This window comes from Schistocerca americana, chromosome 1 (genome assembly GCF_021461395.2).
Source record: "Schistocerca americana isolate TAMUIC-IGC-003095 chromosome 1, iqSchAmer2.1, whole genome shotgun sequence".
Taxonomy (NCBI): Eukaryota; Metazoa; Arthropoda; class Insecta; order Orthoptera; family Acrididae; genus Schistocerca; species Schistocerca americana.
The window spans coordinates 380,279,860-380,302,226 of NC_060119.1; the positions used below are offsets into that span (position 1 = coordinate 380,279,860).

General features: G+C 38.8%; 1 protein-coding gene across 1 annotated transcript in view; it reads left to right on the forward strand.

Annotated features, from left to right (window-relative positions):
* Positions 1–22,367, forward strand: part of LOC124622950 (4-coumarate--CoA ligase 1-like) — a 129,045-nt gene that overhangs the window by 92,693 nt on the left and 13,985 nt on the right. The window contains exon 5 of the mRNA XM_047148744.1: positions 12,313–12,487. Coding sequence (XP_047004700.1) covers positions 12,313–12,487 — 175 coding nt within the window. The remainder of the gene's footprint in view (positions 1–12,312; positions 12,488–22,367) is intronic.

Below are 22,367 nucleotides of genomic sequence, written 5' to 3' on the forward strand. Positions count from 1 at the left end.
TTACTTATTTGAGATATGGCCATTTTTATTATGATGTTCAGAACAGCAACAATTCTTTTTGATAAATATCAAAATATTAGCATAAATATATCAAAAAGCATTTGAGATATTGTGGATAATGTTTAAGATACTGTACTGACTACATGCACATGTATATCCCTGGGCCAGAAAGTTACTGAGGTATAGGTAGGTGCCCACAGACCAAAATAAAATGGAACATTGAGATGAAACTTCTCAGACAATGAGCTCAATTCCTTCCTCAAAATGATACAATCTCCCTAACCCCTTTAATTAAAAACATTGACATTATATATAAGTATCTCTTATAAAGAAGAGTGAGATGTATCTATGTCTAAATGTATAGGACAAATGCGTCCACTTTAAACCTTCAACATTAACAATTCCCCAAAAAGAGGTCACATATACTCCATTCAGGTTTCCAGTATTTCAAGCTCAAAAGAAAAACGTTTGAATTAGGAAAGACACAAAAATTACATGCCATTTAACAAATGAAACCACAATGAACATTGTTCAGTAAGTGTGTATGTTTGTGTGTGTGTGTGTGTGTTTATATATATATAATTTTTCATGGAATGTTTCCCTCTATTATATTGATATTATAATGTAGTTTTCCAGTTTCATAGTTGCAGTTCTGCAAGAGTTTGCTCAATGATTTTCTAAGTTTACTTTCAAGAAATTAAAAAAAGGCTGTTAGTTTCAGTAATCTTCATGATTGGTGCTTCTGGCCCCACTTATGTATCAAATATATTAAAGTTGCAATATGGGCACTAACAACATACAACACCTTTAGATTTGTGGACGTTACAAAAACACATCTGTCTCATGCCACACTTGACAAGTAACTCCCTCCTCAGCTTTTCCGTACCATACATCTCACACTTGCCAAGAGTCAACACAGTCTTTACACATGGACTATCTTATGTAGGTTACCAGTACTAATAACTTTTCAGATTTAGTTTCAGTATTAAATGATGCTAACTTTATAGTAATATCTTCACTTCATTTTAATGATTACATCTAGAGCAGGGGCGGGCAAACGTTGCACGCGGTTCATGAGCACACAGCGCTGCACGTGTGCTGCTCGCGTGCAATCGTCGACTGGGGCAGTTGGCGACGGCCGGCAGGTTGCTGCAGTGTAGTGCCAGGCTAAGCTGTGGGACATTGATGTGAAGCGACCACTACGTAGTGAACGTTGTGTTTCAAGAACCGGAAAATGCAGAGTGAAACAAGGAAACTGAGAAGTGGAGATTAGCTATCTTTTAAAAAGTAATGGGAGAATCGTATTATCTTTGTGCAAAAACGTGAAAATTCGAAATGTTTAATATGTTGCAGTATTCTCGCTGGTCAGCAGAAGTTTAGTATTAAAGGCCATTATAACAAATTTCACAAGGACGAGTACAATTTATTGTCAGATTCTGAGCGGATGGGGAAATTGACTGAGCTTAAGAAAAGCGATCTGACGATACTAGATGAATCTGTCGTAGTTGCTGTGGTCACGAGAGATCTGCGACTTCCTTTTGTCATGTCTCTCATCTAACTGACTTAACATTTTATGGAGCACTGTTTTCAATTTTTCAGGATGACAACAATAATAGACCAGCAGTACATGCAAGTTATAAGAGTGTGCTTAATATAGCGAGAGCTGGAAAACCATTTGCTGAATTAGTATGTGTCGGTTAAGAGCAAACATCAGTGATGAAAATTTAAGTAACTGTTTGTGTTTGTCTGTATGTAGAAATTTTGTTCCACTCCACCTGTGATAATTAAATAAAACATATCGTAGGTAACAGGTACTCTTTCAAAACACGACACCTTTCAAGCACTCCTACTAACCTTATTTTGTTCCACTCCACCTGTGATAATTAAATAAAATGTATCGTAGGTAATAGGTACTCTTTCAAACCAGGATATCTTTCAAGCACTCCTACTAATCTTATTGCTTCATTCAATAAAGCAAGCTAGGAAACAAAATGCATTGCAGAGGAAGGAGCGGACAGAAGGTAAGGTGGGGAGGGGAGATAAGCGGGTGGCCAGCTTGCCCCTGTGTGCACGCAGAACACCTGTTAACTGCACGCGTGCAAATGCAGCACACACGTGCAGGATTGCTGCCCGCCCCTGATCAAGAGTAATGTAATTTAGAATTCCTGTTTTCGCATTCAGGAGGATGACGGTTCAATCCCGCATCCGGCCATCCTGTTTTAGGTTTTCTGTGATTTCCCTGAATCGCTCCAGGCAAATGCTGGGATGGTTCCTTTCAAAGGGCACGGCTGACTTCCTTCCCCATAGTTCCCTAATCCGATGAGACCAATGACCTCGCTGTCTGGTCTCCTTCCCCAAACAACACAACACACAAATCCCTGTTTTCAGCAGCTCTCAGTGGGTGTTGTTGATGTTCATAAAGACAAAATTACAATTTCACACTGGCTTGTTTGTCAGCATGGCTTTTCATGTTTAAATATTGTTTTAGTGTTACAGAATTTCAACCCAAGTTGCAATTTACGTAATAAATACTTACATTTTATCCCAACTGAAAAATTTCAAAATTATCTAAATTTCATTGTGTTTACTCTGTCTTTTAAGCTTTTCAATGAGATATAAATTAATAGTGGTAATAACTTTTAAAAGATACATAAATTTTGAAGCTAGGTATTTCATCAGATTAAGGGGCAATCTGTATTCCTCAAGTGTTTGATTGATTTCAGTATTTTACACAAGGTGTGGTCATTTACAAAGCAAACCACCTATCAGCTACAATTAAACTGTTTCTCAAGATATTAGATCTCCAGATAAGTAGATGGCCACTAATACAGCTGTAATTACTATGTGTCCAAAACCTTTCTTTCCTTTTTCAACATGTGAGAATAAAAAGGAACATTATAGATTTATATAAGTTTAAATATCAAAGATAGTATTGTGGTACACATTTCTTCATCTCTGGGCTATATTTGGTTACATTTTCAAGTGCAAAACCTAACAGTAGTACTTGCTACATGGCAAAACATTACTGTAGTACCTGATACACGATTTATAACAATATTGTAGTGCCCAATATGTGGACTAATTCGATAAAAACCCTACAAAATAAGCCCATAGATTTCATTGCAGAGTTCAGCAAGCAGGCCTATAAAGAAAATTGGTAAGATATCATAAGTATAAATTACAATATCAGCACAGGGTCCAAACAATACAGAGTAAGTGCATAGATTTAATTTCAGAGTTCAGCAAGCAAGGCCATACAGATAGTGGATAAGTCATCATAAGTATACACTGATCAGTCAGAACATTATAACTACCTACCTAATAGCCAGTATGTCCACCTTTGGCAAGGATAGCAGTGGCGACACATCGTGGCATGGAAGCAATGAGGCCTTGGCAGGTTGCTGGAGGGAGTTGCCACCACACCTGTACACACAAGTCACCTAGTTCCCGTGAATTCTCAGGAGGAGGGCGATGAGCTCTGATGCCACGTACAATCACATCCCAGATGTGTTCAATTGTGTTCAGATCTGGCAAGTTGTGATGCCAGCACATCAATTGGAACTCGCCACTGTGTTCCTTAAACCACTCCTGGCTTTAAGATATGGTGAATTATCTTGTTGAAAAATGCCATTGCAGTTGGGAAACATGATCCTCATGAAGGGGTGTATGTGTTCTGCAACCAGTGTATGATACTCCTTGGCTGTCATGGTGCCTTACATGATCTCCACTGAACCCATGGATGCCAATGTGAATGTTCCCCACATGTGCCAATGTGAATGATAATGATGCTGGTGCCAGCTTGTCTTCATGCCGCAGCACAGGTGTCAAGGAGCTGTTCTCCTGGAAGATGACAGATTTGCACCCTCCCATTGGCGTGATGAAGAAGGTATCGGGATTTATCAGACCATGCAATGCTCTGACACTGTGCCAACATCCAGTACCGGTGGTGATGTGCCTATTTCAGTCAAGTTGCTGATGTTGTGATGTTGTGGTTACAACATTGGCATATGCATAGGTCATCGGCTATGGAGGCCCATCGTCTGAGTGTTCAGTGATTTGAGTGTTCAGACATGCTTGTACTCCATCCAGCATTAAAGTCTGATGTTAGTCCTGCCACAGTTCACAACCTGTCCTGTTTTACCAGTCTGTCTAGCCCACAACATCTTACATTTGTTACAAGAGGTGAGTACCCAACTCCACGACTTCTAGATGTGGCTTCACCTGTTCCCAAGTGCTGAAGACACTCAACACAGCACTCCTCAAGCACCCAACAAGTCATGCAGTTTCTGAAATGCTCATGCAGAGCCTCTGGGCCATCTCAATCTAGCCTCAGTCAAAATCAGATAGATCACACGTCTTTCCCATTTGGCGCATGAACAGCACACTCACTGATACTGCATGCACCGTGCATGTGTCTCACTAGCAGTCATTCTGCACCAGGTAATGCTGCTGTCACCTGAGTGGGTTTATATCAATAGTAGGTTGGTGCTTCTAACATTCTGGCTGATCAGTGTAAACCAACCCACAAAGAAAACTGTTAACTTATCATAAGCTACAATGTCAATGCCATGGCAGAGTCAATAGAGCAAATCCATAAACTCAGCAATTGTATCATCATAAGTACAAGACTGAGCACCACAGCAGCTTCCAGAGAAGTATAGTATAATCACAAGCTCCCAAAGTACTCAAGTGAGAACGGAACAAGTGAGAGACATGGCATGGGACAATCTCTGACAGGACATCACACATCTGAATTCAATAGAAAAGGCAGTATGATTTCCAGATTACTGAAGAAAAAGAAAGAGAGAGAAATGACAGAAGAGGGTCAGTTCAAATATCTAGGAAGAAAGATTGAGAAGAAATGAAACACATCATAGATTTGTAGATCATTAGAAATGGAACATGCACACAGATAGGTCAATGTTGGGGAAGGAAAGCCATCTTGTTCTTTGAGAAGGGCGTATTCTGGTATTAATGTTAATCAGTCTAGATAAACCCCAAAAAACCTGCATCAAGGTGGCTGGATGGGAATTTGGAGAAAGCGAAAGTGAGCCATCTCATTGTAGTGAAACAAATCTAACTGATCAGAATATCTGCTACAACTCTCTCATACAACAGCTAGAATGACACCATGCAATGTCCACTGTCGGCCGGCCGCGGTGGTCTAGCGGTTCAGGCGCTCAGTCCGGAACCGCGCGACTGCTACGGTCACAGGTTCGAATCCTGCCTCGGGCATGGATGTGTGTGATGTCCTTAGGTTAGTTAGGTTTAAGTAGTTCTAAGTTCTAGGGGACTGATGACCAGAGATGTTAAGTCCCATAGTGCTCAGAGCCATTTGTACCATTTGTCCACTGTCACTGATTTCTCTGGAGACCAGTAGGAGGTGCCAGCAATCATCGTGAGGGCTAGAATTTTGGTGTCAGAACAGAGGTAAGACCAGGCATCTGGCTGGCTGCAAGACACTTTAAATTGTGGCGTGGATCTTTACTGAATTTCACCTGGATTATGTTTTGCATTGTTGTTCATGGATTATTGATGGGTTTGCTTGACCCTTGATTGTCTGGATTATTACCTTGGTGTGGTCCTCAATTTATGGTGATGCAGTGTGCAACAGAATTATGAACTCTCGAGTGATTACCATGTATCTACATTTGTGGGATAAAAGGTGTGTTTTATCACAGAAGGTATACTATTGGTAATAAGAATTCAAACTTGGAACTTCTGTGAGAGCAACAGATTAAGTTCAGTGATCATGGATACAGAATTCATGAAACTGTGACAGTAACAGCTTCAAACACAATATGAGGCATGATAAGACAAATTACAAAAGAAAATTCTGGAACAACAAACAGCTGTAACATCTTACACTATAGCAATTCATCAGGTCAGAACAGCTTCCACCACCACCATTCACACAACTTCATCCAGAAGCCACAGTTGATTTTGCTCATAATACAGATGTATGCAGTTCAACTTCCAGATGAGTAAGAGAAAAGATGTAGCTAAATAGTGTTTATCTACTATCTACTAACCCCAATTATAGTGCCTTCTACAAAAAAAAATCTACTATCTACTAACCCAAATTATGATGTCTTCTACAAATTATGGTGTCTACTACAAAAAAATATTTTCTCTCAATAAATGTGTGTGTTTACATTTGTCTGAAATCCAGTTTGTTCTCTGTGCATTACAAGGCACAAACACATGTTGTATTTGGTAGGCTTTCATTTCTTGGATGTTGCAAGAAGTCACAACACTCATATGCTGTATGGGCAGCTGATCTCAAATGACTGACCCATAAGTGTCAATTTTTGTGTTGAAATCAGAATTGTAAAATGTCCTATGCTGAATCATTAGTGGGTAATATAATAATTAAAAATGCACCCCATAAAGAAGTTTGTGAACAAACATTGCAGTAAACAAATCCTACTGTCAAAAACATTTGAAATGCCACCTGTAGCATGGCACTATTTTGAGGAAGGCAGCATATCTTATGTAAAACTGCTTAAAATATTGAATGCAGGACAGCAAAATTTTGATGTGAGTTAGGTTGAATGTGTAACACAGCAATCCCATACACACCCCAGTAAGTGTGATCAGAACTCATCAAGGTCATCTTTGTCATCCAACTCAGGATTGAATCCAAATGCTCATTTAGGGACAAAGCCCCAACAACACATCACCACAGGCACAAATTTGACTCCAGTCTTTATGTACTCCATCTACCACCCAACCTCACTACAATGGCAGGAAGCAGTATTGAGGCTGCCCAGATTGTTTTTCTAAATATGCATGCACTCAGGGCCTGTACAGTGAAACATGTTGTGCACAGTGCTGTAAGGATATGTGGCAGAAGACTGTAAAAGAAGCACTGTGTTACACCAACAACACCCCAGCAGTATAAGCACATTACAGCCACAGTTGAACCTTTTCCTGCAAAAGTTCTCTCTCCCACTAACAATCAACAACCACATAATAAAATTTCTTTTCTGTTCCAGTTCCCCAGTTTCTACTATAGATGAGGAAATCTAAACTCAGATTGGGTCTCTGTCTCTACAGGTGACATCACAAATTTTACAACCCCACTGCATACTTTTGCATGCTAAATGCACAGTGATGGAACTGTACAAAAGAGTCAGCCATCCAATTTATTTTTTAGTTATGCAGTCACAATGGACAAAAAACACTTTTGGAATGGACACTTTTTCATCTGTGGATTTAAATATAGCAGTCAACAGCAACACTGTATTGGCAGTTGAACCATGATCTTGACTCACTGTGCACTAATTTTCAGACCTACTTTCACCAGGCTGAGGGTGTAAGAACTATTATATAACTCGCATTCAGCTAAAGTCTTCTGCAGCATCTCATTACTTTAGAGGCAGACCAGTACCAGCAGCATTTTGAGATGAGATCAAGTACAAATTAAATCATTTTGTGAAAGGAAACATTCACAAACCTGTCACATCCAATCAATGGATAACACTATTGGTAGTGTTATGAAAACCAAATAGTTCCTAACATGTTTGTGCTAACTTAAGACCAACTATAAATGCACAATCACAGATTGTCATCTATCCTATATGAAGGCCATGCGAGATGATGTCAAGACTATCAGGTAGACAGTATTTCCGCAAAATGGATCTCTCTTAAACTTAGTTACAGTTGCCACCAGACAAACAGTCCCATCAATTCATGGTCATCAATACTCCATTTGGATTGTATACATACAGTAGGGTATTTTTCAAAATTGGTAGTGCACAAGTTGATTCCAAACATTGTGAAACAGTCAATCATCTCAATAATATATTAGTAAGAAGTGCTACAAAGGAGCAACATATAGTGTACCTACACCTTCTTTTCCAGACACTACAACAAAATGGCTTAAAATGGAACCTACAAAAGTGCAAATTCTTTCAAGAACAGGTGGAGTATTTAGGTCACATATTTATTTGTAAAGGATTTCAGTTGACTCAGCAACTTGTGGAATCATAGAAAAAATCCAGGTCTACAAACTTAAAAAAGCCATCAGTTATTCCTTAGCAAAAGAATTGATTATGCAAAATATAATCAAATACCATCCAGATCACCAAACTCCTTAACAAACTATGCAATGAAGGCACAAAATATGAATGGTCACAGCAGTGTCAGGGGGCTTTTCACAAATTTAAACATAATGTAAAATCAAATGTCTTGTATTGGTCACTGACATGTCTCAGCATAGCATCAGCACCATTCTTTCTCACAAAAGCAATGGTTGGCATCATATGAGGAGTGTCCAAAAAATTCCAGAACATTCGTTGTTTTGTGCCTATGATGTGTTGGAGCAAAATACAGTTGGCATTCTTGCACATGCCTGTATTTAATGTGTAACTGCTGGGAGCTTCATTGTTGTATGTCTGTTAGTTATTGTTTAGTGCTGTATTGAGTAGAACGTTGTGTGACAAAGTTTGCAAATTTTGAGACTGCAGGCTTAGAGAAGCAATGTAACTGCATTAAATAGTGCATGAAACTCAAGAAGACCTTTCAAAATACACACCAAATGATGCAGAAAGCCTATGGTGATGAGTGCTTAATACATACTCAGTGTTACACATGGTTCACATTTGGATTGAAGTTAAAGATGGCTCTCATTCAGGATGCCCTTTGACACCTACCGATGATGCTCACATCAGGAACATCACAGGAATTATGCATGCCAATCAAACCCAGACTCTCAGAGACATTGCAGAAGAATGTAACATTTCAGTTGGATCATGTCATGAAATCCTGACACAGCATCTAGGAATGCATCATGTTGCCATCAAGTTTGTCCCATGGCCTACAATTCAAGACCAGAAAGACCTTCATCTCACAATCTGTGAAGAGATCTTGGATCACACAAATGAGAACAATATGTTCCTTAAAATAATCATAATTGGTGGTGAGATATGGATCTATGGTTATGATGTTGAGACCAAGGTTCTATCTTCACAATGAGTCAGGAAATATTCTCCAAGACTAAAAAACGTTTGTCAGGTCAGGTCACATCTCAAAGCCATGCTGATAGTTTTCTTTGATTTTGAAGGAATAGTTCCTCATGAATTCATGCAACAGGACATGTTGTGATGCCTGTGATAAAATGTGAAAAGGAAATGGCTTGAAATGTGGAGAGACAATTAATGTCTCTTGCATCATGATAATGCACCTGCACATTCATCCATTTTGATGCATGACTATTGCACAAAAAAACGAAATCACGGTGCTGCCTCATCTTCTCTACTCTCCAGACCTGGCCCCTGCAGATCTTTTTTTTCCAGTATTGAAAACCTCATTGATAGGACAAATATTTGCAATGACAGATGAGATAAAAGGAAATTCACAGTTGGTGCTTCATGCAATCCAGCAAGAGGCATACTAAGACTGCTTCCAAAGTGGAAACAGCATTGGGAGTGGTGTATCAATTGTGGAGGAGAGTATTTCAAAGGAGACCATGCACAATAAGTAAAAGGTAAGCACAGAAAAATTCCAGAATGAGATTTTCACTCTGCAGTGGACAGTGTGTTGATATGAAACTTCCTCGGGAGGACGGGGCGTGATTCGTGCTTGGGTAGCTCAGATGGTAGAGCACTGGCCCGCGAAAGCAAAGTCCCAAGTTCGAGTCTTGGTCCGGCACACATTTTTAATCTGCCAGGAAGTTTCATAGAAAAATTTTGTGGACAAAGTTCCGGAACTTTTTGAACAGACCTCGTACACTGTTCGGTCACATTAATGTGACCACCTTTCAAAAGCCTGAATAACCACCTTTCACAGTATGGACCATTGCAAGTTGTGCAGGAAGAGATTAGCGAGGTTCTGGAAGGTACTAAGAGGGGTATGGAGCCGTGCTGACTCCATTGCTGTGGCCAGCTGTGCAAGGTTTCTCAGTTGAGGACCCACGGTGTGAACAGCGAGATTGATATGATCTAACAGATTCTTGATAGGGTTTAAATCTGGAGAGTTTAGTGACCAGGGTGATATGGTATATACACCCTGGTATTCTCCAAACCACACTGCAAGGTGTTTGACATGTGCATTGTCTTGCTGGTAGATGCCATCATGCTGAGAAAAAGTGAACTGCATGTAGGGGTAGACGTTTGTTGGTCCATTGTGCCTTCCATAATGATGTGATCACCCAGGGAATGCCATGAAAACATTTCCCAGACTATAACTCATGCAGAATGTTTGCTTTCAGACATTTCACACTGTACACATCAACAGCCATCTGTCCGATGGAGCGGAAAACATGATCATTTGAGAAAGCCACCTGTTGCCACTCAGTGAACAACCAGTTCCAGTACTGACATGCAAAATCCAGCCTTCACCTCCAATGAACAGCAGTCAGCATGGCAGTGTATACAAAATGCTTGCTGCAGAGGCCCATAAGAAACAACATTTTCTAAACGGTCATTGAGGAGACACTGTTGGTAGCTCCTTGATTCATGTGGGTAATCAGTTGCTCAACAGTTGCCCCATCACACCTCCACAGCTGTCGTTCACCACTGTCATCTGTGGCACAGCTGTCTCAGCATTGGTTTTGGGTAGCACCATTTAGCCATGGACGATATGCTTTAGCAAGGTAACAAATGAACAGTTAACAAATTTAATGATTTTGGAAGAGTCAACACATTTCCATTGATAAACATTCAAATCCCAATGGTCCCATGGCCACTGCAGTCATAACTGATGATGTTGTTGGGTCAACATGTGATCATGTAGGGGTGGTATGCTGCACAGATCCATGTTCAACAATGTAAAATAAACTATGTGCTCTGAAACACTTGTGCATGCACCAGGATTGTGCTCTTTTGGGAGAGGTGCCACAGATCACCATCTATCCTAATTTATAGAGCAGACTAGCCTCTGAACCCAACATTCTGTGAAGAGTCATGGACATCTCCACCATTTAGTGCATAGTGGTCCATTTGCAGTCCACATCTTCGTTAGGGCGATTCCTCATCAATGTCTGCTCTGCTTGCCTACTTTTGTTACCATGTTATGTGCCTGCAGTGCCACCAGGTGGCATCAAATGTTGCGGCAGCCAGTGGTCACAATGTTTTGGCTTATCAACGTCTATTTATATCATCTAACTATGAGCTTAATACCTTGCGATATCTGGTGTCAATGACACCAACAGCAGCTGGTAAGGTGTATTAACTGACCATAACATGGGCCTGGCTGCTAACGTCAAGCAGGAGATAAAGTCCAGCTGCCGGGCAGCTGCAAGGCACTTTGAATCATGTGGTGAAGCCTACACCTCACCACACTTCATGACCTGGTTGATTACTTTATTTCAACTAGATTACATTTTTTTTATTGCTGGTCTATTGATTATTGATATATTTGCTTGACCATGCACTGTCTGGATTCTTTTCTAGGTGTGTTATGTAATTTAAGATAACTTGATGTGAACTGAAATTGGAAGCTATCAAATGGCCATAGTGTATTCATATTTTCTGTGTAATTAAGAGTGTGCTGCATCATAGCAGATGCAATAATATTTATCTTACCTACAATATTTTGAATAGTCGAAATCTGAACATTAGGTTAAATGGAAGACATTTGAGTTAAGTTTGCATGAAATTTGTGAAAATCTCAAATTACCTCATTAGATGTTATGAATGATGAAGAAAGAGTGATCCCTTCACACATAAAAAAATACGGGAGCATAAAATCTCAAAGAAGATTATTAAAATCAAATATGAAAAGAGAACAACCAAGTAAGGAGAAGAATAGGAATATAAAATAATGGAACAAATTTTTATTTTTTTAATTTAGTTTTATCAAAATACCACAGAGGGGATGAATATGAGAAAAATGACAAAACAACAAAGAAACTGATGATACCTCGCTGTCACAAGTACAATAGGCATAAAACTGAAAAGAATTATATCATGACAATACACTCATTTTCCAGAGTTTTACACCAAATAAACAAATTTTCTACCAATCTGCCTTCTTCTTAATCAATATTCTTCTTACAACAAGGGAGGTCAAATCCTCCAGATACCATCTTAGTATTTAAGTTGCTTATTTTTAATGCCAAATCTAAAAGCAGACATAACTGCGTAATAGATGAAAAATAATTATTTGATTTGGAAATAATTAATTCTGTATACTTTAATACACATATACTGTAAAAATTGTTATTTTAAGGTATTCTTAAATAGATTGTTTCATGATTTTGCAGTGTCTATTATGTAATATATGTAACTTAAGATTATGCATAATGTTTGTTGAAATTTAGGAGTGCTATTTTTTTTAAATGAAAGGTATTGATTTCATTGTAAACAGACATCCTGATTTTAATCCAGATGAAGAATATGGAAAAGAAATGGTTGCTTATCTGCCATTCTTTCATGCTTTTGGTCTTCACGTAATGATTGGATGCTTTGATGAAGGTATTGCCATGATAATCATGACACAATTTGACATAGACACGTTTCTGCAACTTATACAGGATTACAAGGTATTCTAAATTTCTCAAATACGTTTCCTCTTCGAAATAGTTCCATTTTTATGTCCCAATAGTGTACCAGATCTTCATATGAGGAGTAAAGTCACGGCTCTAATATATGTGCACAAGCTATATACAGAGCCCCAGGAGGAATGGTCAGTATTTAGGGATATGGCAGGAACACTGAGTTGAAGCAAAAACTTCAATTAAACATTGGATTATAAGATTTGAGCACTTGTTTGTCTCTGACACTGTAAAAAAAATCTCTTCTACTGCAAGCTCTATTCTTTCCGTATTTACAGAGGAGCTAGTATGGAAAAAAAAGGGCTCTAAAATATATACTTTCAGAGCACTTGCTCAGTGGAAGAGATGTGTTTTAGAGTAGCGAAGATGAACAATTGCCTATAGCTCTTAAGGTACACACTTTAGAGCCCACATTTACTCAACATTTTTTATTGTTTTGGTCCATACTACCTCCTCCCAAAATTTGGAAAGCAAAGAGCTCACAGTAGAAGAGATTCTTTTCACACAATTGAAGATGAAGAAGTATTCATAGCTCTTAAGGTATACATTATAGAGTCTACGATTACTAGATTTTTTTTGCTTTGAATGATTGTTCTTGTCATATCTCTGAATAGTGACCATTACTCTTGTGTCATTCCATATATTTGCACTATATTCAATATATCATATACAATTATGTAAATAAAATGATATTTTAATGATATGAATATAATAGAGGGAAACATTCCACATGGGAAAAATATATCTAAAGACAAAGATGATGAGACTTACCAAAACAAAGTGCTGGCAGGTCGATAGACACACAAACACACACACAAAATTCTAGCTTTCGCAACCAATGGTTGCTTCATCAGGAAAGAGGGAAGGAGAGGGAAAGACGAAAGGATGTGGGTTTTAAGGGAGAGGGTAAGGAGTCATTCCAATCCCGGGAGCGGAAAGACTTACCTTAGGGGGAAAAAAGGACAGGTATACACTCGCACACACGCACATATCCATCCGCACATGTATCGACCTGCCAGCGCTTTTGTTTGGTAAGTCTCATCATCTTTGTCTTTAGATATAAATGATATTTTAAGATTTTTACAAATATTATCACATTCTACCAAAAATACTTGTATAAAAAGGTTAGTCAGACTGCATTTAGAATTGAAAGAGGAGTTATACAAGGAGATACCATTATGTGAAAACTGTTCCCAGTAATCCTAGAGGATGCATTCAGGTCCTTAAAACTAGGAAAACAGAAAAAAAATCACTGCTACTTGAACATATCTAAACCAATTTTGTTTTGTTGACGAAATTGCACTGTTTGCTTAAACTGGAATAAAACTTCAGCATTTAATGTAAGAATTTAATAGAGCATGTCTGGTATCAGATTTGAACATCAAACTCAATAAGATGAAAATTATTTGTAAACAACATATTCAGAATAAAATAATATACAAGAAGTCACAGAGCCAGCGTATGAGATTTTATACGGTGTTTAGGCCAAATGAAGAAAACAATGGATGAATAGAAAAAGCAACAGAACAGTAAAAATGGTCTAGTAGTAAGGTAAACAGGATTTTCAAATATAGCTTTGAATATGTCTGAAACGGAGTGTTCTCAATCAGAGTGTATGCTGTGTGTATTGACTTGTGACAGTCAGGCATGGTTGGTTGGCTGATTTGGGAGAGGGGACCAAACAGCTAGGTCATTGGTCCCATTGGATTAAGGACGGATGGGGAAGAAAGTTGGCTGTGCCCTTTCAAAGGCACTATTCTGCCATTTGCCTGAAGCCATTTAGGGAAATCGTAGAAAACCTCAATCCAGTTTGAACCATCATCCTCCCAAATGCAAGTCCTCTGTGTTAACCACTGTGCCACCTCACTCATTAGCTGGCATGGATATTTAATGTAACAAAGTGAGAGTTGCTGAGCCAGCAGTTGGGAGATGCTTGTTGGGAATTACTGTGAGAGACAGGTGAGCAAACAAATAGCAGATGTAATTAATCGTACAATGAAAATTTGACAGAAATATGTGCGACATGGTAGGTGGACTGAAGAAGATGTTCGCTGAATTCTAAGTGGAAAGAAGACTAAGATGATAGTTAATGGAAGGTTCATGAAGGATTTATATAAATGCATGTAACTTAAGACCATAACAAACAATGGAAAGTCCAGGATGGAATAGCAATAAAATTAGGAAAAGGATAGATTGAGACTCACCAGCCCAGGTAGCTGTGTGTGCTAAACTGCTGCTACTCGGATGAAGAGGTGTGCTTACTCCAGATTAAATCTACCCATCAGATTAACAACAGAGGTCGGTGTGCCGGGCAGCCTGGATGTGGTTTTTAGGTGGTTTCCCACATCTCACTAGGTGAATACTGGGCTGTTTCCCAAGTCTCTCTTCAGTTACACAACTTCATAAACATTTATAAAACTTTCACCTACTTTCATGTGAATAACACAACAACTGAAAGTTGTTATGCATAGATTCTGTCCTGGGTGGTAGCAGGGTGATAATAGTAAGAATCATGCCAAATCCATTAATAACCATGCTGACCCAATACTTATGTTGGACACAATCACAAGAAAAAGAAGAAGATGGATCACTGCTGACTATGTAGAGAAGGTGTTGAGTTGCAGACAGGCACAATGAAAAGACTGCTAGACATTCAAGCTTTCACTCATTCTTCAGAAACAGAAAACATATACACATTCACGAAAGCATGAATGACACTCACATGATCACTGTCTTCAGCTGCTTAGAATTAATTCCGAGTGCATCTGACATGAGTCCAGTTGGGGTAAGTGGTGGGGGTAAGGAACATTGGCTGGTGCGGGAGGGATAGCTGCATAGTAATAGGGGAAGATGATGTGCTGTGGGGAAAAGGCAGAGCTAGTGCAGTATTGAGAAATTGTGTTTGGAGGAGGAGGGGGGGGGGGGGGGAGGGGGGCAGGAGGCAATGGGACAGCAAAGGCATAGAGAAGAGGAGCAGTTAGTAGGCACACTAATGGAATAGAGGGCATGTGAAGTGCTGGAGTCAGTAGGCAGTGGACAGGGACTAATGAAGATTGAGGCCCTGGGGTTTATGGAAACAAAGGATATGTTGTAAGGAGAGTTTTCATTTGTACAATTCAAAAAAAGCTGATGTTGGTAGGAAGGATCCAGATAGCACAATCTGTGAAGTTATCACCAAAGTGAAGTGCAGCATGCTGTATAATGTGTTCAGCAACTGGGTGGCACAGCTGTCTCTTAGCTGCAGTTTGTTGGGGGCCATTCATATGGACAGATAGCTTGTTAGTTGTCATAGTAATGTGGAAAGCAGCACAATGGTTGCAACTTAGTTTGTAGACTGCATGGCTGCTTTCAGAGATAGCCTTGTCTTTGATGGGATACAAGAAGGCTATAACAGGAGTGGAGCAGGTGATAGTGGAAGGATGTATGGGACAGGTCTTGCATCTAGGTTCTACTGCAGGAATATGAGCTGTGAGGCAATGGGTTGGGAGTAGGGGTGCAGTGGGGTTGGACAAGGATCTTGTGCAGATTTTGTGGGTGGTGAAATAACACTATGGGTGGGGTTGAGAGGATAGTTCATACAATATTCCTGACGTTAGGGCATGATGAGAGGTGACTGAAACTGGCAGAGAATGTGTTTCATTTTATCCAGTCTTGGATGGTACTTAGTCATGAGAGGTGTGCTCATTCTTGACCAGACAGTGGGTGACTGTGGGAGGTGGTAGGTGACTGGAGAGACAGTACATAGGAAATCTGTTTCTGAACAAAGATGGGAGGCTAATTTTGGTCTGTGAAGGCTTCAATGGGACCCTTTGCTTACTAAGAGAGGGACTGCTCATCATTACAGATGCAATGACCATGAGCAGCTATGCTGTATGGAAGAGACTTCTTGATATGGATTGGGTAGCAGCCTTCAAAGCTGAGATATTGTTGGTGATTGATAGGTTTGATGCAGACAAAGACACTGATGTGGCCATTCTTGAAGTGGAGGTTGCTTGTTGGATTGAGATGAAGTGAACAGGGGAGAAGGTATTGAGGTTCTGGAGGAATGTGGATAGGGTGTTGTCATGCTGGGTTCAGATCACTAAGATATCATCAGTGAATGTGAACCAGATGAGGGGTTTGGGATTCTGCGTGATTAGGAAGGATTCTTTCAGATGGCTGCTGAATATGTTGGTATAGGATTGAGTCATGTGGATGCCCAGTGCTGTACCATGGATTTGTTTGTAGATGATGCCTTCAAAGTAGAAATAATTGTGGGTGAGGATATAGGAAGAAAGTTGTGGATTTGAAGTCAGTTTGGTGTTGGGCAAGGAAGTGTTCAGTAGTGGCAATACCATGGGCATTGGAGATGTTATTGTAGAGGGAGGTTGCATTGACAGTGACGAGCAGAGTGTCATGTGATAAAGGTACAGGAACTATGGAGAGTTGCTAGAGGAAATTATTGGTGTCATTTTTGAAGGGGATAGTTACAGGTAAGAGGCTAAAGTGTTGATCCTCTGTGGAGGCATAGTAACTGGCCACAACAGGGCATTCTGGTTGTTTGTGTTTATGTACTTTAGTAAGCATGTAGATGGTAGGAATGAAGGGAGTGGCGAGGGTGAGGGGAGAGGGGGAGAGAGAGAGAGAGAGAGAGAGAGAGAGAGAGAGAGAGAGAGAGAGAGAGAGAGAGAGAGAGAGAGAGAGAGACTCAGAGGAGAGGTTCTGGGATGGACCTTAGGATTTGAGGAGGGATTAGAGATCATGCTAGATTTCTAAAATGGGGTCACTGTGGCAGGTTTTATAGATGGACAAATCTGTCAGCTGACATAGTTCCTCAACCAAGTGATCCCTGAGGTTCAAAAAATGCAGTGGTGCCACATTTGTTGGCAGGTATGATTATAAGATCAGGATCAGTTTTTAGGTGGTGGATTGCAATTCTTTCTGCAGATGTAGTTTCCATGTTGAGAGGTTAAGCAATTCTGGAATGTTAACAGGGATGGTTGAGGGGCACTGGGGGATGATTAGGGTTGGGTAAAGGAGTGAAATGTGTCAGGCAAAGTTCAACATTGACTTTGGATTGAGTTTGATTGTTAGGTTAGCAGCAAAAAAGTTTTTCCATCATAGGGAATGGAAGAAGGAGAGAAGTTCTTTAACAAGTCCAGCTTTATTGAATATAAGAGTGGGGTAAAAGATACAACTCTTAGAAAGGACTGATTCTTCTGTGGTACTGAGGCTTTTGGAGGAAAGGCTGATGGTAGTGTTTTGGGTTTGTTTGGATTCTGGATGGTGTTGTGAGTCAGTTTCTGACAGCATAGTAGATGTAGCAGGTCTGCAAGGCAGGGTTTGTCAGCTATGAGGGGCTGCAGGGGAGGTTTGTTGGAAGCACTTATAGAGGTGGCAGATAGTGGTAGTACAAGTTGAAAGTAGGAGATGAACAGGTTGGAGAGTTTTCTGAAGTGAAATTGTATATGCTGCTCTAGTGTGTGTGTGTGTGTGTGTGTGTGTGTGTGTGTGTGTGTGTGTGTGTTGTTCTATTTCTGAATTGAATGACTTTTTTGTCCAAAAGCTTAAATGTGTTGTCAGCCTTTCCACTGCATCTGTCTGGAACTCATCACCTCCTCAATGTGGTGAATAGCAATCTGTTATTTTCATAATATTGTTATTATCCCATCTTAGACTTTCCATTGATTGATTTTGCCTAATAGCTTTCCTTGCGCATGCGCAATTGAGTCACATTTGAGTAGTAGATTCTCCCACTTCTGGTTACAGGAATGTGGCTGTTGGTTGCGCAAGCAGTCGCAGCAAGCAGCTAGATGCTACTGGGAAATGGGGGTGTCAAATTCATATTCTTGTGGGAAAAAAAACTTGTTTCACAAAGCGCCTAGCATCCAGCGCATGTTGGTCTATCGATTATTCATATGATTTTGAAATGCATCCCTGTAGGTTTTTGTACATTTTTGAACACATTTTAAGTTGATTTATGAATGAATCATAAGTTGATTTTTGAATGCGTGCATAGTGTACATGATGTCTCTGTCAGGAGAATCCTCATCGCATCTAGAAGTAAACTTTCCGCAGACAAAAGGGGATGGGACTATACAAGATGAGTGGAGTAAAGCCGAACTGATGAACGCCAATTGGTATCTGATTATGTGGTTGATTGGGTTTGCAAATGTTCAGCATTGTTATAATTACTAGCAAAATCCATAGATTCAGACTACCAGAGTGGAGATAAATGACTAACAGGAATAACAGGTGAGAAAGATTACGTATTATCTTCTCGGTGTATCCAAGAAGATGAAATTTTGACAGAAAATTTTTGGCCAAATTGCTACACTAGTAAGGACCAGTTGTACAGTCCCTGGTTAGCAGCTATTACCTACCATTTTCTTTTGTGTTTCATGTACATTATGGTATTAGTGTGTAACTGTGACCTCTCGTATAGTGCACCATTTCCCTCACCATTTCATCCAAAGTATTTAGTTGTATTGTTTGTGTTGTGTGTGATTAAGCTTAGAGTGAATTCATCCATGGTCACTTCATCCACCTCTCCTTGTATTACAAGTGCACATCAGTGTTTTGTTGTCATGATAACATTGAATGTGACCAGTCTGGTTATAATTGTGAACTGATATATTTGTCTAAGTTATGTAGATTGCACAGGTGTGTTCGCAAGTTGTAGACTGCTTAGTGCCTTTTGACATGTTGTGTATGATAAATGGTGTCCACACCTCAAGCTGCGAGCACACACTGTGTGTCACCCACAGCAACTTATATGCATACGCTGGAGTGTATTATGTTGAATGATATGGACACCTTCAAGTTAGTATTTAGTTTTGCTTTGGTATGCACACCAGATCCAGGTGCACATGAATAGTAGTGCCCACAAGGACAGAAGAAGTTTTTTTTTCTGGGACAGCTTAAGTTAGTAAGCTATCCTGTGTAATCTTACTATATACATTACACTATACTATATGTACTGTAGTTGTGTCCGCTTCCAATAAAGAAACCATTAGAACATTTCTGTGTTCCATTATTTCATTCTCTAGACCCAGCCCTACATGTGCTAGAGAACACCACAAGTTGGGCTCACGTCTAGCAAGATAGTGAGGAACATATTTTTCTTGAAATAATTGTATCACATAGTTCCGTAGATCCTATCAAGAAGCAAAACCTTCAGGCATATGGACTAGGTGAATGTATACATTAACAGAAGACACTGAAAACTTAGAATCTTAATCTGTATACTGCATTAACTATTACTGTGCTGCTTAGTGCTGTTCATGATTATTCCAGTTAAATTTAATCAAGTAAACTAGAAAGCAAGCTGCTACTTACAAAAATTTGCTGCCTCCTATATTATTTATTTTATTTGATCCAAGAATAATTTTTAGTACATTGTTTATACATATGATGTAGGAAAAGGGTAAAAATAATTAATCTATGATTACAGTAGTCATTGGGACTGCAAGGTCAACACAATCAAAGTGTACAATGATATAAACTGACATACTATATTGCTTCTACATATGACAGCTGTAGTTATTATGTGAGATTACATGATCAGTACAAAGTAACTTATAGTGAAGTGACACAAAACATTATTAACAACATTTATTAAATGAGGCTTACTTATTATAATATTCCAGAAATTCAGAGACAGATTGCAAGCAGTGGTCAAGCAAGAACTATTTGAAATTTACCTGAAACGTATTTAATGTTGGTACGCATTTTTCAGTAAGAGGGCATTTGATTATACAACATAACTCCAGTATGATACTCTCTTCTTTTTCATAAGTTTGTACTTATGTGTTAATGTGTAGTTTCAGCTCCTGTCTATTTTCATATGCATTTGTATCATAGTTATGTTTGAAAATGTCTGATGATCTTTTTCTGTATTTTAACTTTTTTTAAAATTGTGAAATCCCATCCAAAAATTATTCTGTACTTCAGCAATGACTGTACACTACCATGGTACATTGTAAAAAGTAGTATTTCATATATGTACAAAACAAATCAGTGGTAGTATCTTCAGACTTTTAAAAATGGTCCACAGGAATCCCTGCATTTAGCTCCATTTATCACTCCGATAATCTTTTTCTGTATTTTAACTTTTTTTTAAAAAATTGTGGAATCCCCACCAGAAATTATTCTGTACATCAGCAATGATTGTACACTACCATGGTACATTGTTGCCAACTATTAGCAGCTTATATTTTGAGTGAGAATCCTAACAGTATATGTAAGTGCGTTCAGTTTTTCACTTAGAGTTTTAAGGTGCATCTCCCACTCCTTAATGTGTATGCCTAAAAATTTTGTATGTTCACAATTGAGACATATTTTTCCTTCATTGATGAAAACAGGGTTTGCAGGATGGTGGTTTTGTATGGTGTGAAAGTTAACTACAACAGTTTTTTCAGAATTAATGATGAAACTATTGATCCTGAGCCACTGTGCTAAACTGTGCATAACTGACATTGCAGTTTCCTACAGATTTTCTTCACTGTTTGATTGAATTAGAATATTAGTGCCATTTGCAAGGAGTTTTGTGGTTCCATTGTGTATTTTATCAGCCAAGCCATTTACATACAGCAGAAATAGAATAGGTCCCAGAACTGACCTTCTGGGTCTTCCTACTTGAATTTTTGCTCATTACTGCAAAAACTAGAATTTTTTGTCTTCAATCTCTTTTTATTTTATTTTCATAATCTGTTGATGATTGTTGAGATACAAATGGATCCACCTTTCAGACTGGCCTCTAATTTCATGATTACTTAAGTTATGGAAAAGAATGTCATGATCAGTAACATCAAAGGCTTTACAAAGATCAAGAAATATACCTGTTGCTTATCATCCACTGCTGTTAGTATTTCATTCAAAAAGACAAAAATTGCAGACTAGGTTGACTTTCCACCAGCTCTGAACCCATGTTGTGAGTCATTTATCAGTCTTTCTTTATTTAAAAAACGCTGTTAACCTCCCAAGAAACATTTTTCCATGAATTTGTTGAATCCTGACAAAACTGAAACTGACCTATCCTTAGCAGCTTCACATTTTGCACAATTCTTATGCAGAGGTGTTACTTTTGCACTTTTTAGACTATTTGGAAATGTGCCACTCTTACTCTGTCTCTTGTGTTCCACAATATATTTTGTACTAGCTCTGATGATAGCATCTGGTATCTCATAAGCACCCACTGGCTGTTCATTAAACAATCCTTTTATAATTTTTGATTCCTCGATTTGTCACTGGATGCATAAATAATGTATTTGCATGAATTTTTTGATGTGACTGTACTCCCTTACAGTATAGCTATTTGTCAAGATGCAAATTTTCGATTGCTGTGCTATGTTTGAGAAATAATGATTGAAAGTGCTAGTCATTTGTCTAGGATCAGTTAGTTTACTGTTATTCACAATCAGCTTATATTGCTGTGTGAACTAGCAACCACTTCTCTTCTTATAATTTGCCAGGTTTCTTTAGTTTTGCTCATGGAATTAGAGAGTAGTTTGTCATTTTATATTTTTTTAATTTTTTTAAATAACTTATGTTTGTATTTGTTTATATCTTTTGAAATAGGCAGTAATGTTTGTTTTTGAAAAGAGTTAAATGTAGTCTTTTCTTGGGAAAAGCTATTTTTAAAATACTTAAATGGGGCCATAACCTGATCACAGTTTTCATTGGTATCATTACTGTTGTATACATCATACCAGTTTTCACATTTCAAGAGGAATCAAAAATATTCCAAACTAGATAGCTAGTACTGATAGCTTATTATTTGTTTGATTACAATGGTATTTTTCAAAGAAATTATTTATCTACATCTGCAAACACTGAATCCATTTTAAATACGTTATTACTTGTCATGCCACTTTTCAATGAACACTGC